Consider the following 17,271-nt stretch of genomic DNA (forward strand, 5'->3'; position numbering starts at 1 on the left):
ATGCAAGTTGATTTGACCTAAGACAAAATGATTCATTTTAGCAGACCATATCTTTCAGTCTGGGTTTAGCTGAACTGAATTGTAGTATTGTGTGTTGATTTTTCTGGTGCACAGTTACATTTCAACACATTCAGAATTCCCCTCTGAAAAAATCTGATTTTTCAGAAACTCCTTTTTCCATTAGTATTTTTAATGGACAATTCATGAACATAGTCCTGAGCTATTTCATATGTTTGTTAACATTTTGAAGAAATGCACTAATTCCTAGTGCTGACATCAGCTCTCTAAAGTCCCTTGAATCCTAAATAAGCGTGAACTTTAGGGGTTATATTCTTGTAAACTTTAAGGTTTATTTTCTGGTGTGTGAGTTTGTGACGGAGCAGTGGTTGGAGCAGGGGTTGTGCTTGCGTCCTCAGGTGCCAGCTGGGGATGGGGAGAGGATACCCCTCCCTCCTCCCTAGCCTTATATGTTATGTTGCCTCCCCCTGTCTCTCAAACCCTAGCCCAGCACTTTGTCCCTGCCAGCTGGGCATTCCTGGGCTCTGTCTGTTTGGGTCTCAGGCCTGGAGTTCAAGGGGGATTGCCCTGGGATAATGAAGGCCACAAATAGGTCCTGCAGTTCCCTGTCCCTGGTGGTGACTTGGAGTCCAGGTGCTGTGCTGAGAACAGACATGCAAAGAGCCAGGCAGAGCTGGAGAGGAATAACCTGAAGGGGGTGACTGTTAAATTACATGTTATATTCTATTATATATTAATACAATTAATGAACAACATATTGATTAATAATGTATGTTTATATTATAATATTCATGCTACATGTACATTAGTTTTTGAAATGCGGTGCTACTAAATTCTGAAAACATGTGGAGTGGTGCCTTGAGTCTAAAAATGTTGTGAACCATTGGTCTCTAAGGTGCATCTCTACCCTGCTTTATTCCCAAACAGTCACCTTTGCATAACTAAACTAAACTAAACGAAAGTCTGATTGCCCTGTTGATTGGGTGAGGCAATTCTGCACATTCCTAGTATCGGAAAGGCTGGATGGCTATTGCAGAGAGTTCTCAGCTTATTTATCCGGATATATAAAGGTGAACTTTGGTTGTGCACATGGCTCTGTGCATGGGCATTCTGTGAATTCCTCCTGTTATTTTGCTTTGTTATTGCAGCAGCCCCAGGGAGCCCCAGCTGGGCTGTGCAAGGCACTCTGCAAACTAACAAGATGCTCTCTGCCTCTATGGCTAGGAACAGAAGTTACACATAAACCAGTTTAAGTGATCAGAAACTGGTTTAAACCTGTAGCAGAATAGAAGCTCAGAGAACACAAACCAGTTTCAGAACGGCTGGAACTGGATTAAGATAAGCCTGGTTGAATGTAGTAGCAGACTTAACTGATTTGGGTCAAACTGGTTTAAGAAACTTCTGTCTCAGCCCCCTTTCCTAATTCAACTTAAATGCCAGTCCCCCCAGGACCCCAGCATGCTTTCCAGCCCTGGGCTGGGCTGGCATGTACTGTCTGCCCCAAAATGCAGGGCTGGTTGTGCCCCTCTGCTCTCTAACTTGAGCAGTGTGGGCTGCCTGACAAGGGGGAAAAAGCCTGGCTCGGGATGCAGTCCAGTCTATAGCAGGGGGACTGCTCCCCCAAGCAAACCCCGACTGGGGTCTGGGAGGGGAGTTAAACACCCCTTCCCCTGCTCAAACTTACTGCTGGATGCAACTGTGGACTACAAATCCCAGAGACACCTGGAAGCAGGAAGTGATGTGCAACCCTGCAGAGTTCTGATGATGAGAATCTGGACTGCAAATCCCAGAGACCTGGTGAGCAGCAGGAAGAAGAAGTGAACACAGCCAGAGTCGTGCTCTAGTGGTCCCAGCTTCTGGCCTGAGCCACTGCAGGCATGTGGCTGCATTACCTGAATCAAAGGTAAATGTCTGCTCACTTCTGTTTCAATTTCATCTGTGCAGTTTAAACTAACCTGCAAAGACTGAATTGATTCAGCCTCGGGCATTTTGACTGTCTGTACCTCACCTAAGAGACTACAGTGTGGCTTTTTTAGCTAACAGAGGGTAGGCAGGAGTTAGCCCGTGGCTTAAGTGGAGTGGGACTTACATTATGAGACTCTATTTTTATGAGGTTTCTGCTTTCTTGGACCCTGTGCTTGGGCACTCCTCACATTAAATGCGTAGCCTTCTCAATAGGTCACACAGCTTATTTAAAGGAAAGATGGTGGCAATTTTACTTGTTTTTTAATTATCACCATTTCAAATTTCCAGTTGTTCTGGGTCAGAAGATAGGGCCAGAAGAAAGTCAGATTTGTTCTTGCAGTCCACAGAGACACACATGCACTGATGTGGTGTTTTAATGTGTTAGGTGTCGAGTCAATAGAGAAAGGAAGCTTTGTCCTTGGGGGTTTCTTTCCTTTGTCTTTTGTAAATTTTTTTCCTTACAGTTTTGCAGCCAAATACAATTGCAGATAAAATGCAACTCGGTTCTGTATGACAGGTTAAAAGCAGCTCTTAAATGAGTGTGTGTCATCGCTGAGTCAGCTGGGCCCCCTGCTGTGCTCTGCTTTTGTTATTTTAAAAAAGCTGGTGAGCATTAAAAAATCGGCTTGTATGAAATATTAGCAAGGTTCTGTCTGGTACATTTTGCTTACTAAAGTTGACTGAAGATGTATTGTTGTCTGCTTCGTGTGTTACGTCTGGTAAATAGCTGGTTGCTGGGGCAACTGCTTAAAAAGGTGGAGGGTCGTTGGTACCACATAAAGTCTTTAAACAAAACACGAACGTAGCAGATTCCAGCATCAGTGTGAAAGAAAGGATAAAAGAGGAGGAAAGGGCTCAGACAGCTTTTTCCTTTTGTAAACTTGCTGCTTTATGGGGGGGGGGGAACTGCTAAAATGGGATGTCCTGTGCAAAATAAAAGAGTGGATCAAAGCACTGCGCTGAGAAGGGCTCTGTGTGTCGCAGTGAGACAGCCGTACAAGTGTAAAGCAGAAACTCCTTCACCTTCCAGTCGTGCTGCTTCTCTTTCCTTAGGTCCAGGTTTGGAAACCATTATGTCAAAGGTGCGTGATTTGCACGAGAGCATGCAGATACATTTCCCTTAAGACGGGGTAGTCCTTTGGCTGCGTCTTTCCATAACGCTCTCCCCGCGTTGTCATTTCCGCTTCCCCCTCTCTGACAGCTTGCTTCTACCCTGGGCTGAAATTGTAGATGGCGGCACCTGCCGATGAATTAGAAGTACATGGCTTTTCGGTGGCTTTATTCCTCCTGTGGTTGCTTGCTCATATCCCATATCAGTAGGTAACTTGCTGCATTGGACAGAGACGAACCGCATCTTTCTCTCTGAGACTAGTAGCAGCATCCTATCCATCAGACAACGGCCACTTTGCCATTATGATCATTTGCTCATATTGGTGTCTTCTGCTGAGAAGTTCTTACAGCTCTGAAGTCTGGGCATGCTGGTGCTGAGCTGAATTTCCTAGCTTCTCAAGTAAGCATAGACATATGAATCGCTAAGTATTTTCCAGCTCCTTCCACGTATGGGGCAAAATCAGGCCTCCACCCATATTCCACACCCGCTTACTCAGGCTTGTGGGCAGGGAAGGAGATTCCCCCGGAAGGGATGCACTGTGGAGTGCGCTTTCCCCCTTGGTCCCAGGCTGGTGATGTAGTTTACCCCTGTGCATGCACTGATTTCTAATGCATAGGAGTGTAGGGGGTGGGGTGGGGGAAATAAGGCACTCTCTTGTTGCCATGCACACTCTTTTTAAAGTATCTTCTGCCCAAGCCCAAGATATTTCTGCCCATGCAGAAGATACTTTAAAAGGAGACAGCTATTTGGCCTGGGTGGTATGAACATGGCACCCATTCCTGCCCGGGGCAGGGGGTCAGACCTGATGATCTGTTTAGGTCCTTTCCGACCCTAAGCACTATGAAGCTATGCCCTGGCTGCCAAGTGACCAAGGGAAGACTCTTTATTGGCCCATAATCCTCCTGATGTTATAGGATAATGGTTTCTCCCTTATTATTTTCTCTGCCGCCTTCCCCCTGTTAACATCACCTTTGCATTCTTGCTGCTGGCTGGATAAAAGGGTTTTTCTGCTCTCTCTGAGGTCTCCATTCATCTTATCCCCTTGCCCTATAACCCCACTGTTTTCCTTTCTTCCTAAAGGGAACTTGGGGTATGCTTCTGCTTGGCTCCTCCCTGCTCTTCCTCGTGGGACTGGGAGCAGGGGGATCCCATCACGCTAATTCTGTTTGCTCACCACTCCCTGCAGCGTCTTGCTCCAGGTTGGTTTTGCATTTGTTCTTCCTAAGTCATGCCATGGCCTGTAGTTGACACCAAGCTTCTGGCAGCAGGTTTCACCAGCTGAACTGGCAGTATGGGAATGATGTGAGCACTTTCAGGGACTGGCTTTAGTCAGGGCAGGATTATTCTTACTTCCCCGACTTCTGAAATAACACAGATATGCCGTGTTGGTTTAAGGGCATAGGCAGGCTAGGTTCTTTGAATAGTTGTGATCTCTTTTATTAGACCAACTGAGTAGTTGGAAAAAAGTTCTTGGCAAGCTTTTGGGTGCAGTCACCCTTCTTCAAGCATAGGGAGTCTCTGCTGTTCCGAGACTCCAAGAAATGAAAGAAGCTAAAAGTATGGCAGGATGTTAACAGGTGAAAGGCTACAATAATAGAAAATAATAAGGGAGAACCCATTATCCTATAACATTGGTGGGGATTATGGGCCAATAAAGATATCGCATCTACTCAAAGAATCTTTCCTACGGATATGCTTTGCATTTAGTGCATCTTACTAAAGCATGAAATGGCTGTACCTTTCAGTCACAATAAACCGATCTCCACACACTCTCCTAAAGAAAATGATGATACTGTTGACCAGTATAATGCACTTTGTGTCTCAGAGAAATCCATATGGTCATTTTCTACTGCTTGCGTCAGGAAAGAAGATAATCTTTATCACTGAGATTGTTCCCTAAGTGCCCATTTGTCATAGGTGCAGTCACTGAAAAATCACAGGAAAAGATTTTGTCTAATGGTTACCCTGATCCTTAGAATAGATTGTAACCAACTAATAATTACTCGTTATGACATTTGACCACTTAGACTGTAACAAACAAATCAGAATTGGGAGTAAATGGTTGGAAAGAAGTTTTTTTTCAGAAACGTCATCCTGCACTGAATGTACAGCATCATATAGCTGTGCTTTTAACAGGTACGGGAGATTATTGAGCAAAACTGTGGTTGTAGTTGGTGAACATTCATGAGCTTCCATTCATTTGCAAGGTCTTGCAGTGTTTGGGAGAAGCAAAACGAGTTTCTGCACTAGTTTTATTTTCTAATGCCTTCTGTTTCTTTAACTACAGTGTTCTGAAAATAGAAATGTCCTCCTGTCTAACCTTAATGTACTTTTTGGAAAGACAAGAATGCTGGCACTTCTCCTCTGAGATGTGGAGCGAGCCAGCAATTCATTTCACATGAGCCACCGGAGGTGGAAAAGGTGCCTTTGGATTATGACCACAAGGAGCTAGTTTGATTGTTACCACCACATAAACGCAGAAAGCCTTGAGTATATGTGTCGATTTTAAATTCACAACATAAAATGAAGGCTAATTCAAGAATGAAATTTTAATGAGAATTTCACAGCCTCGTTGGCAGAAGGCAGGGCAGGGTGGCACCTTAGAGCAGTTATTTTGACTAGATGGCTGGTTAATGGGTTTTGGTAAGCTGTTGAGGGATGCAAGGGTAACCCTGCCCCTTGACAGGTGCCCTGTCCCCTGATCATCATCTTGGGACCAGAAGTCCCACCCCCTGACTTTTGCCACCGCAAGTCACTCCCCTTGTCCCCAGACTTTTTTTTTGGGGGGGGGGAGGGGACATCTGAATCAGAAAAAACAAATCATATACAAATCATATACTAAACATCAGACATCTACTAGAACACATTTTAAATTTATTACAAACTTTTTTTTTCGTGATTTGTGTTGTGTAATGTATATAGGAGTGACTGCATAACAGGTCAAAATAAAGTCTTACTGTTGCATTGTGTGTGGGGGGGTATAGTTGGGGGTGGGGGTGTGTGCACAGTGGGGTGTGGGTTGTGTGTGGGGTTTGTGAGGGCGTGTGGTTATGTGTGCATGGGGGTGTTGGGTATGCTGCGGGGTGGGTGTGTATGTGACGTGGGTATGTGGGGAGGGGGCTGTGGGGACCCTCCACACATCCCGCCCCCCCACCCTGGTGCACAGCCAGCAGCAGCAGGTGGAGGCCCTTGGGGTACTCGTGGCCTGCGCTGGTGGTGCTGCCTGGCGGTGCATGGCTCCGGCCAGAGCTGCACATGGTGAAAAGGAACGCAGCCAGGCTAGCCTGCCTCCACTGTACAGGGCTCTCTGTGGTGCACGTGCGGCTCTCAGCACTCACACACCACTGGGGGAAGCCCCATGCGATGGAGCTGGCTGCCTTCCCCACGTGCAGCTGCCGGGACTCTTCCAGAAGTGGCAGGGAGCCCCACGCCCCCTGCTTCTGTGGTAGCAGCTGGCTCCATCATGCGGGGCTTTCCCTGATGGCACGTGAGTGCCGGGAGCAGCACGCGTGCTGCGGGGAGCCCCACACGATAGAGGTGGGCCGGCCAATGCTCCTTGCTGACATGTGCAGCTCTGGCCAGAGCCATGCGCCGCCAGGGAGCAGCACCTGCACAGGCTGCGAGTGCCCTGAGGAGCCCCGCCTGCTGTTGTTGCTGCTGCTGGTGACAGCAGGGGCTATGAACCATGGGTGGGAGTGTGTGGAGGGTCCCCCAACCCTTACACCCTCCCTTACACCCATCCCCTACCCGCCCAAGCTCCCTGCTCCCACTGCCTCCCTGGGTATGGGCTCCATCTTCCTGCCAGCCCCAGCCCCACGATCCCCGTCCCCACCCAGCTGTAGCTCCTCACCACCCCTGCTGTAGCTCCTCCTGCCCCTGCCAGGAGACAAGGAGGAGCCGCTGGAGGCCGGGAAAGCTGAACAGGTTCCCCCGTGGCTGCAGGAGTGGCAGCAGTGGCCCCTCCTGGAAACTTTATGCTGGTTCGGCTGGGCCCTTCCACACACCAGGGTGGGAGCAAGGCATGTGGGCTGGGTGGGGGTACAATTAATCGGTGGATACCTGTGGGCCTGATCCAGCCCATGGACTGTATTTTGTCCACCCCTGCTTTAGGGACTACCTCATCCAGACAGGCATAAGCTTTCATAGGTGACAGCCTGCCTTGTTAACCTGGTTGATGATTGAACAGCCAAGAGTTATGTGTTTGGGTGACAAAAATCTGTTTAATCACAAAATATTTTACATGTCTTATCAGTAGATGATATCTTGTTCATTCGTATCCCAGTCAGTTCATGTTCATTAACCCATACTGTGCAGCTTTCTGAATTTGAACTTTGCCCCATGAGAACACTTTTGAAGTTTAATGCATTTCCTCATTAAAATCAATGGTGAAAGTAGGCCTGCCTTTTATTTGAAGAAGTTGTTCCCAGATAATTTGTTAAACAGAGTGAGCTTGAAAGAGAGAGAGCCTCATTAAATGAATGCGAAGTCTCTGACTTGGAGTCAAAGTGTTGGTCAGGAAGTGCGTGGAAGCTCCCACTGTGCTTTCCTCTGCCCTACACACCCATTTTGTGCATCAAGAAAGAGGTGTAGATGCCAGGAGCTGTCAGTTGTTTCTCACTACATCATGCCTGGTTGTGCTCGACAACTAGCCAAGTAAGGGATTTCTTACCTAGAGATGGGCCTGAACTGGTGCTCCTGATCCAAAACAGCACGACTTCTGTAGCTATCCAAGTCTGGATCTGCTCTTCGTAGCTTTGGCCTGTCTCCTTTTGTTCTAATTGTTGAGCTTGTTCAAATGATCTCCCTCATTTTGGTAAGACATGGTTAACAGCCCAGTGTGGTGGCTCAGACCATGGCTGATGGGTCCTTCTGCAAATGGTGTGGGTTTGAGGAGGTTCAGTACCAAGTATTTGAGCCTTCAGTCTCCAACTCTCAGAGTTGATGCTGGGATGAAGCTAGAGCAGCCTCATAGTCAGTCTTCCTTCTCCAAAGCATGTCAGTACATTTGAAATGGTAGGGCACGCTCTGTCCCATTTACCCTAAGACCTGCCACTGGCGCTGTATAGACAAGCCACAATATCCCCTTCACTTCCCTCAGCCCATATAGGTGGTTCTGACCATGGGTGGATTAACAGGAGCAGTAGAGTCTGCTAAGTGAGTAGCTCCGTGCTGGCTCCTCCAGAGTTTCTGGTGGTTGTTACAACCACCCTTCTTCGCTGCAACCTGTGAGCCAAACAGCCCCTGCTAGTGCAAGAAGAGTAGTTTACGTGTGTGTCAGCCCAGCTGAATCTAGGTCCAGATATGCAGTTATATGGGGTCTGTAGATAATAGTGTGCATGGCCACAGTATAAAGTGTGAATCTTTATATCTATCTACATATTGATAGAAAGACCAGAGTAGGTTCAATGGGACGTGAATGGGCTATACTGTACAGTAAAATCTGTCTTCTCCATGGCTGTTTTGGGCACAGAACACTGCACAGCTTTTAAGCTGTTCTGAACAGCCCAGTACACCACAATTGTGTATTTATGCACTGTGGTAGATCTATTTGCTAAGTAAATGGAGTTCTTTGATGCCCTTTCTTGTTCCGTGTCCCGTGTGAGACTGGATGAGAGAAGGAAGAAAGGCCTTCTAAGGAGAAAATACATGTTTGCTTTTCTGTTTATCACATTGACAGCTGTTTGGTTTTTCTTGTGTCTGCCCAGGAAACCAAATCCTGTCTCCTGGAACTTCTGTTGGAAATGGTCTAACGCCAGAAGCTGCAAAAGACCTTGGTCTTCCTTGTGGGATTGCAGTAGCAGCATCTCTCATTGATGCACATGCTGGAGGACTAGGTATGCTGTTTTTGTACGTGGAAATAGAGATGTTACTGAGATTCTGTATTTATGGAAAATATCCCTTTCCCACAAAGCTTCATTTGTTACAAATGCCAGTAGCTAAGCAGCATGCTGACCTATTCTTACAAAATAACATACTTTTTAAAACCCCCTCTTTTATGAATTAGGCATTCACAAAAATGACGGTACGCACATTCCAAATTCAGTTATCTCAGGCTGAACCTTTTGCTGATTTTGTTGTTGTTGTTGCCTCCACTTTGAAGTTGCTAACTAGGAATGTCAAAGATCTGATGTCGGATACAAAGAGACTTTATGTCCCAATGGCCGTTCCCATCAATCAGTGCTCCAGGGGAAAAAAAAAAACCCAGTTATTAAATGAATTGCTTGGCCAGAGACTGTGGGGCTCAGACAGGAATCAGTAGGTGACATGTCATAGATAAGGAAACAAAACAGAAACTGCTGAAATTCCAGTAAATCTTCTGGAGAAACACTATAGGCGGGGGATTTTGTAAATGTATTAGTATCTGAACATATTAACTTATTTACTATATCATTCACAGCCATTTGTAATGTTTTGGTTCTTCTAAATGTTGTATATCCATTAAAGTAAGCACCTGTGTGCAATACTATGTTTGTTTGCATTGCAGTAGAGGGAATATGCCCTGTTTCGTTTCAAAAGTCTCAGAAAACAAAAAATACTAAGTCGTGCATAGTCAAAATTGATTTCTGTTAGCAAGATGCACCTTCTCTACTAATAAGCACTTAATAATATCCCCAGTCTGCAAACACAAAAGTAGAGAATAACTACATAACTTTGGTCGTTAAATAGCGACGTCATAAAACTTACATTGAGCTTTTCTTATCTTGGAGGGTACGTAGAATCTGGATGATGTATTTTGGTGTTCACCCATCCCAAATTTGGTTTCGCATTGAAAAGCCAGCTTATATATACCGTTCGTTTTTAGGCAAACCAAAGTTCAGTTTTGAGCAAGTTTGGAACGATCGGTATGCACGTGTCATAGATGTCTAAACCTATTCCATTCTGCATGATGTTGCTTCAAAATCCAATGGGAATCAGCAGTTCCATCTGGATTTGTTCAGGCTGTCAGTTTAAAGTGAAATTTAAGGAGTAAATCCACATCAGAAAGAAAAGGGAAGCACTGGACACACTCCTCTGCAAAAATGAAATTGCTGAATTTCTTTCTCTCATATAAGGAACTAACAGTACTATTAATTCTGGGTTTTTCAGTTAGTGGAAGTAATGGCAATATCTATTTTCATGAGTTCTGCTAAAAAATGAAAATATATTTTTTTCAAGTTCACACATATGAGTTCTGCTAAAAAATGAAAATATTTAGTTTTCAAGTTCACACATATTTCCTGTTGCTGATCTGGGTTCTGGACATTGGACATTGTAGTGCATTGTACTGTATTTTCAGAAGCTTCATTTTACCTTCAAAAACTGTTATCTGTATGTCATTGTGTAACTTCTGCTCTAACAAACTGGCTGGAGTCATCCTTCATGAAAATATATGGACTTTGACAGAACTCCTCCAGAGATGAGGAAATGAATTTCCCAATATGTTTGCTATTTTGCTTCTTGTTGCTTTTTATAGCCCAAAGTTCTCAGCGTTAGCTATCCAGCATCATCCGATTTGCTGAAATATATTTGTGATCCTTGGAACCAGCCAAAAAGATGGCAGCAACATTTAACTTGAGGGCATTTTCCCCCTCTGAGATCCATATGGTACAAGAAGATTTTCAGTTTCTGTGTTGTTAGTTAGAGTTTACATAGGGAAAACAATGGTTTCGGTGTCTTAGTTCACCCTGTTATTCTGATAGGACAGTCTTAACAGGCTTTTTTTGCTTGTTTGTGTGACAGGTTGGCTGGCAGTGACCTGGCCCAGGGGTTTTGAAAGGGCAAAAGATGATTGTAAGACTTGGGATTCCCTTTCCTCACCAATCTGGTAATGATTTGGCCCACGGGTTTTGAAGGGATAAAAGATAATTGGAGGACTTGGGATTCCCTTTCCACACCAATCAGTCCCCAGAGACTCACCCCACCCCATGTCCCGATTGGCCCCTTGGGTCACCTGGAGGGGGATAAAAGGGGCAGCATGGGCTGACTCAGGAGAGACCAGAGAGGGACAACAAGAAAGGAGCTTCACAGAGCTGGCAAGAGCTGAGCCAGTGGGGCAGGAGCAATGCCCCGGAAGAGCCTGAAAGAGCAGGACCTGCAGGCAGCAGTGGGATCCTCAGCAGCGCAGCGTGCGGCCGGCAGGAGAGGCTCCCTGCTGGGCTCCAGGATCCCCTACGAGAGGCTGCACCCAGCAGGAGAGGCTCCAGGAAGGATCGGAGCAGCGACCTGAGGGGTTCCCAGCTCTGCTTCCAGCTCCTCCAGTCAGAGGCCAGGCCGGGCTCTGGGGGAAGATCAAGACCCCTAGCAGGCTGGAGCAGTGCCCCCAGTGGTGGCTGTGTGGCAGCGTTCCTATATACCACGTGGGGGATCTGGGTTCAAGTCCCAGCTGAGATGTCTTGGGGTGCGTGAGATAACAAGAAGCAAATCTTCTTGCAGTGGAAAGGGGCCATTGTGTTTTCTCCCCCTCCAGGTACCAAGGCCCTATGTTTCCTTGTCATTTGACATTTTGCATTTTGTGCATTTTTATATTTCACCAACCCGTATTGTTTGTTCTGCTGTTTGTGTTTTATATTTTGTTAACCCTGTTTTTTGTCAGTGATTGTAAGCGTCTAACCTTTGTTGAATCCTGCCCCCTTGGGGCATTTGCAGTGTCCACTATACCCTCTGATTTATGCCTGTTATGTTCCCAGTATTAAAAGAGATATGGTTAAGTCCCCATTGGTGGTCTGGCTCCGCTCTACAGGGGGAGGAGAGTCCCTACACCTCCCACAGCACTTGTGTACCTGCTTTGATCCCTTCAATTGGAGAGGGGGTACCTCTTGGAGTACTGCCCGGGTTACATTTGTTTTTCCACTTTGAATTTAGCAAACAAATTTTGAGCAAAACCACATCTGTAGTGCAGAAACTTCAAACACTTCCCAGAAGTCTTGTGCGCAACTTCTGTGTAAAGTATATGGGTGCTTTGAAGCAACTTCAGAGGAGACAAGAGTATGCATAGAGCTTTTCTTGATGCCCTGGGATAGGAACAGGTTCCTTGCCTGAGTGGCTGATAGCTTATAAATATCTGAAAGGAGCTGTGCAGCTCACAGTACACTCTCCTTGCTGATAGCGCTAAAATGGAGCAGATACACAGACCCATCAATCGCATCATTTCCTTTGGGAAATGGTGTGAGGGTGGTAGGTATAGAGGAAGGAGCGTCTTGGTGACTTCCGTTGTAGAAGGGATGGTAGGAGAAAACTCCCTGGTCCCAACAACCTCCTCTCTTTCCATGGCTGAGCCACACAAAGCTTGCTGCTGCTCTAGTAGTGCAAAAACTTGTGCAGTCCTGGTGGGAGGGAGATTCAGGGACTGAGATACAAGCAGGGGTATTGACTGGAGGAGGAACTCGTGGAGCATCCTGCTCTGGCAAGCTGGCCTGGGCTGGATTTGCAAAAATTTTATACTTACAGTCAAATTTAAGCACAAACTGGGATTTGCAAAGTGTTTTAGAAAGATACCTGCCTAGATTTCCATTGGCTTTGACTGAGAGTTAGACACCTAACCTGTTTCAGTGCTCATTAAAATCCCCATAGGTTACCTGGCCTTTAATTAGTAGACACTTGGGTGTCAGAATTTTGATGGCAGCTAACTCCGGAGGTTTGACAGTCTCTCCCTCCCACACATGGGATGCAGGCAGAAGTAACAACTGAAATGTTTCGAAGGGCCAGCTTGTAACAGGGAACCCTGCCCTGTTACTGAGAGTGAGAAAGTGAGGACCATGCCCTCAAGGCAAGCTTCTGAGAGGCCCGAAGAGGCAGGTTGTGGAGGTATATAAGCCCTGCACAGATGGGGTCAGTCTGACTGGGACGGAGCTGATGGAAGCAGTGCTGGGAACTGGGCCCTGGCTTAAGCTGTGCGAGCAGAAGAAGCTCCTTGCATAAAGCAGAGAAGCAGGACCAGAGACTAAGAGAAGTGTGAATTAGCCCAGAATGGGCAGAGCTGGCAGAAGACTGAGTAGGAGCTGAGAAGGGCTTTTAGAAAGGTTTTCCCAGCTTCAGACGAATAGTGGTGCAGTTTTTCTTATTGCAGTTTGAGCCACAAAGGTAGAAGGGAGCCACTGATGGTGCCTGGGGAAGGCTCTGCAGTCTACAAAGGACTGTTAGAGGCTGGTGCTCAGCATCAGGGGTGTCAGCCCAGTTTGCTGAACAGACCCACTTACTTGTGCAGGGACACAGGAGCCAGACATAGGTGTCTCCTACCCCATCCTCCCTGCCCGGCGCCTGCCAACTCCTGTCCTCCTGCCATCCCCACTGTTGCTCAGCTCTCCACCCCCAGCCCTCTCTTCCCCTCCCCTCCAAGGGGGGAGAGGAGAATTGGGATTGGAGAATTGGGATTGCAGTGGCAAAGTCCCCTCTACTCTTGTCCCTTTGCGGGGACAGAGGAGCAGAACCACAGGTCACTGCAGCCTCCTCTACTGCTTCTGGCTGGTGCTAGAGGAAACCACAGCATTTTGAAATGTTTCAGCTAAGGAATGCCACAGGGGCTGCATGTATGGCCCCTAGCTAAAATTATTCTATTTTGAAATGTTTCCAAGTGGGTTTCACTTAAAAGTATTTCAGAAGTTATTGTCTGCTCCCTTAGAGGGAGGGGGAGAGAGAGAGAGAGAGAGAGAGAGAGCGCGAGCGAGCGAGAGCGCACTTCATTAATAATCCAGAAAGGTTTTGTGTTTGGTCTCAAATTATGGGAGGCAGGAGTGTTTCTGTGCACATATTTGTTTCAGAGATGGAGCAATGCTCTACCAAAGGCTGGGAGCCCTAAAACACCTCTTCAGCTACTTTGTTCTTCTTGTATTGTAGTATGTTTAGTGTTAACCTTTGTTACCAGTCAAGAGACCCCAAGGATGGATGTGATACCAACTGTTCTGTTGGTATCAAAAATGCAAAAAACTCTTTTCAAGTCAGTAAGATACAGTAGAACATGGTTCTGCCTCCTCTTATTCATTTACTTTAGGATAGTGCCTGCAGACTCATTGGAGATCAGAGCCTTGTAGTGCCAGGATGTGTGAAGACATGCAATGAGAGATTATTGCATGACCTAGCATGCAAAGTACAAAAGACAGACAACATGTAAGTGGGAAACAGAGAGGAGATGCAGCTTCACCGTCTACCTTGTGGACTTGTCTATTATTATCTGACAAATTGCTGAACTCACTGTTCCACACTAAGGGCACTTCTATATGTGACAGTCGTCACGATGTACACATGACAAAAATATAATTTGTGTGGCTTAATGGCATCACATGTGCACCAGTTCTGGGGCTTTTAAATGACTTTGCATCATTGCAAACTAAACTACATCTGGATGTATTTTACTTTGCAGTGTTGCAAAGTGCAATGATGCAGCTGTCAACTTGTGGGACTAGTAAGGGGAGGTGGAGATCCCAGTGGTGCCTGGAGGGCACTTGACTGCTTTGAGCCCCACCTGGGACTGGGCTTAAGGCACTAACAGACAAGGACTGAGGGACCAGAGCCATGGGGCCCAAAGCTGAAAAAGGACAAGATGGGCTGGAGCCCAAAAGCCAGGTCTGACACAATGAGCCTAGGCTAAAGAGTTCAACTAGAGAAAGGGGTCAGAGGCCGGGAAGGCTGAGGCCCCAGCAAGAACATAGAGACCTGGAGAGGTGTGGTACTGGAGTGTCCAGTTAAATGATTAATTGGTAGCACCTGAGAGGCATGGCTGCATGGGGAGTTTGGAGGTTACAAAATTAGTCCTTAAGGCAACTATTGCCCCAGAGCACAGACAGACCTGCAGGGCCCACCGAGCATTTGAGGGTGGTGCAGAGATCAGCGCGGTTTGGGAAAGACCCAGCAACGGCTAATGGGTCAGGACTCGCTCTCGGACACTGGGCAGCTTTCCTTCATCCCAATAACAATAAAAGCAAGGCATGGCAGGAGAGAAGGTGAAAGAGGGAGGGTGCCCAGAGCTAGAGCTGAATGAGTCACACAGCCATCAGGGGGCATCCTGGCTGCCCCAGAGCCTGGTCCTGTTACAGTCATTAATAAGAATATCAGATGTTGCCATACTCAGAACAGGCCCCTTTTGCATCCCATGTGAAACTCCTGTCGCTGCTGTTGATGGAGGCAAATAACTCTTTGGTATAGCTATTGCAGCACTTCAGGGTGCAGTATCGTGTTAATACAGGAGCCCTCATCCATGCAGTTGCATATGTAATGCCACTGTACAATAAATGGCAGATTATTGAAAGCAGTTTGGCATTTTTGCTATTCTTTAGGTATCTGTTGTAGTTATAGGAGCAGTTTTGTTCCCATCATTGTAAACTCCTTATCTATCCAGTTTCTTGGCAACCACTACATTAATTGGCTAAGTGATGTGAACGTGGGTCCATAAATACACATGTAAAATTATATGCCCTTTGAACTTTGTACTCTGCCTGCAAAATTAGAAACCACCTTTCAAAGTGAGGTCCTCAGTCTCAATTTTTACTTCACATTAGCATAGGTGTTTTTCTCTTAAAGTATTCCAGTCACTAAGTAAAAGATAAGCTTCTTGATAACAAGCTAATTCTCCCTTCAAGACACAAAATATACACTCAGATCTTTTGCTATAAACATATATCAGTTAGCCTCTGATAAATGATCCCTGGAATATAATGAAAGGCTTAAAACATGACTGTTTAACTAGGGAATCTCTCCATTTCATCTTCCTCTGTTCATACTGTGTGTGTACATATACATATATGTGTGTGTGTATAATAAAGCAATGCATTTATTTAAACATGGAGAATTATTTGCTGCCTCTGGTCTCTTGATAGTCAGGTGGTGTAGTTTGCATTGAAAATGACCTATTCTTTCAAGCATTAAGAGTGCTTCTGAATTCAATAAGTTACTACTTATGTGTGGGGGAAAAAAGTTGAACTGAAAACAATCCAGGGGAACTTTGCACTAATTCATATACTGTAAGAATTAGACCTTGGTGTAAACAACACTTACTATCCATGTTTCCAACTACATAATACTTCAACAAATAAATGTGGGTGGGAAGCAATGTTTCATTCATATTCCAGGGATCATCTTTTGTTAGAACCATGTTCAGATCCATGAGTATATATAAAAAGGCACCCTGCTATTTGCTCTCCGACCGATTCATATGAGGTCAGTAACAAGAGTATGTATTGATCTGGGCAGAGGAAATTAATTCAGTTTCTTAGAGAATTTAGGTATTCTAAAATGTGGCTTTGTTTTAGTTAGGAACTGGTTTAAAACTCCATAAACGAGAAGAAAGCCACAGCTTTAAGGCTGAATGCTTGGCAAGTTCTCCAGAGCCATAATCCCTGGAAGACCTAGAGTCTGCAGTCCCTGGCAGGCTTGGCTCTCCAGCAGCGCTCTGAGTCATCTACCAGGGAACAGGCAGGTGAGCTGGCAGGACACCAGACACGAAAAGAGCATCACTAAGACCAAAGGCTATCTTTCAAAGATAGATAACTCGTCCCCTTAGTTGGTATGATGAGAACTGTGCCCATCTACTTCATCCAGAAGGCATTTGGAAACTTGCACAGCACAAGGAGAGGACAGAAAAGAAAGTGAACGGAGAATCTTCAGTGGGAATCAAAGCTTATAAAAATAAGAAGGAACGTTAAATAGCATTACACTAAAATTTACCGCCATTTAAAAAAGAAGATGAAAAAAGTTGAAGAAACACATATACAATGGAGGCAGAAGAGAATATGGTAAATTTAGACCAGGAAATATTGCGAATAAAGATCTGTTTCAGTTGATGGAAAGGGGCACTGTGTTTTGAAAAGCTAATGTTGCATCTTTGGGTATTTTCTCCATGTTTTATCATGCACTCACTTGGTGAGAGGTACACCATAAGTAGAAGACAGAACCTGAAACATAGGCTATACTTTAATGTAGCTCATCGTGTAGTAACTTCCACTGGACATCACAGTTGTTCCCCTGAAATACTTTGTTCTGCCTATGTTAGACAATGGTTTATGAAGATAAAATATTGAAAACAGGCCCTTCTCATGCTACGCACCAAGCCAAGGTAGCATGATGGATGTCTACTTCTCATTGTTAGCAAATTTTGACACAGAATCTATTTCTCTACTTGGCTAGGTATATTGAAGTTCAGAGTCCTGGAATCTGTGATGGATTTGAAGTGTGTGAGCTGGGTTGGGAGGCGTTGAAGAGTTATTTGA

The 17,271-nt window shown here is 45.6% G+C and overlaps 1 protein-coding gene across 7 annotated transcripts in view; it reads left to right on the plus strand.

Moving 5' to 3' along the window:
• Nucleotides 1-17,271, plus strand: part of FGGY (FGGY carbohydrate kinase domain containing) — a 419,676-nt gene that overhangs the window by 312,813 nt on the left and 89,592 nt on the right. For all 7 annotated transcript variants that reach the window (XM_090047285.1, XM_090047289.1, XM_090047291.1 and 4 more), the window contains one exon: nt 8,800-8,928. In XM_090047285.1, coding sequence (XP_089903411.1) covers nt 8,800-8,928 — 129 coding nt within the window. The remainder of the gene's footprint in view (nt 1-8,799; nt 8,929-17,271) is intronic.

Source organism: Crocodylus siamensis, chromosome 5 (genome assembly GCF_052110815.1).
Source record: "Crocodylus siamensis isolate JL-2025a chromosome 5, ASM5211081v1, whole genome shotgun sequence".
Lineage (NCBI taxonomy): Eukaryota > Metazoa > Chordata > Crocodylia > Crocodylidae > Crocodylus > Crocodylus siamensis.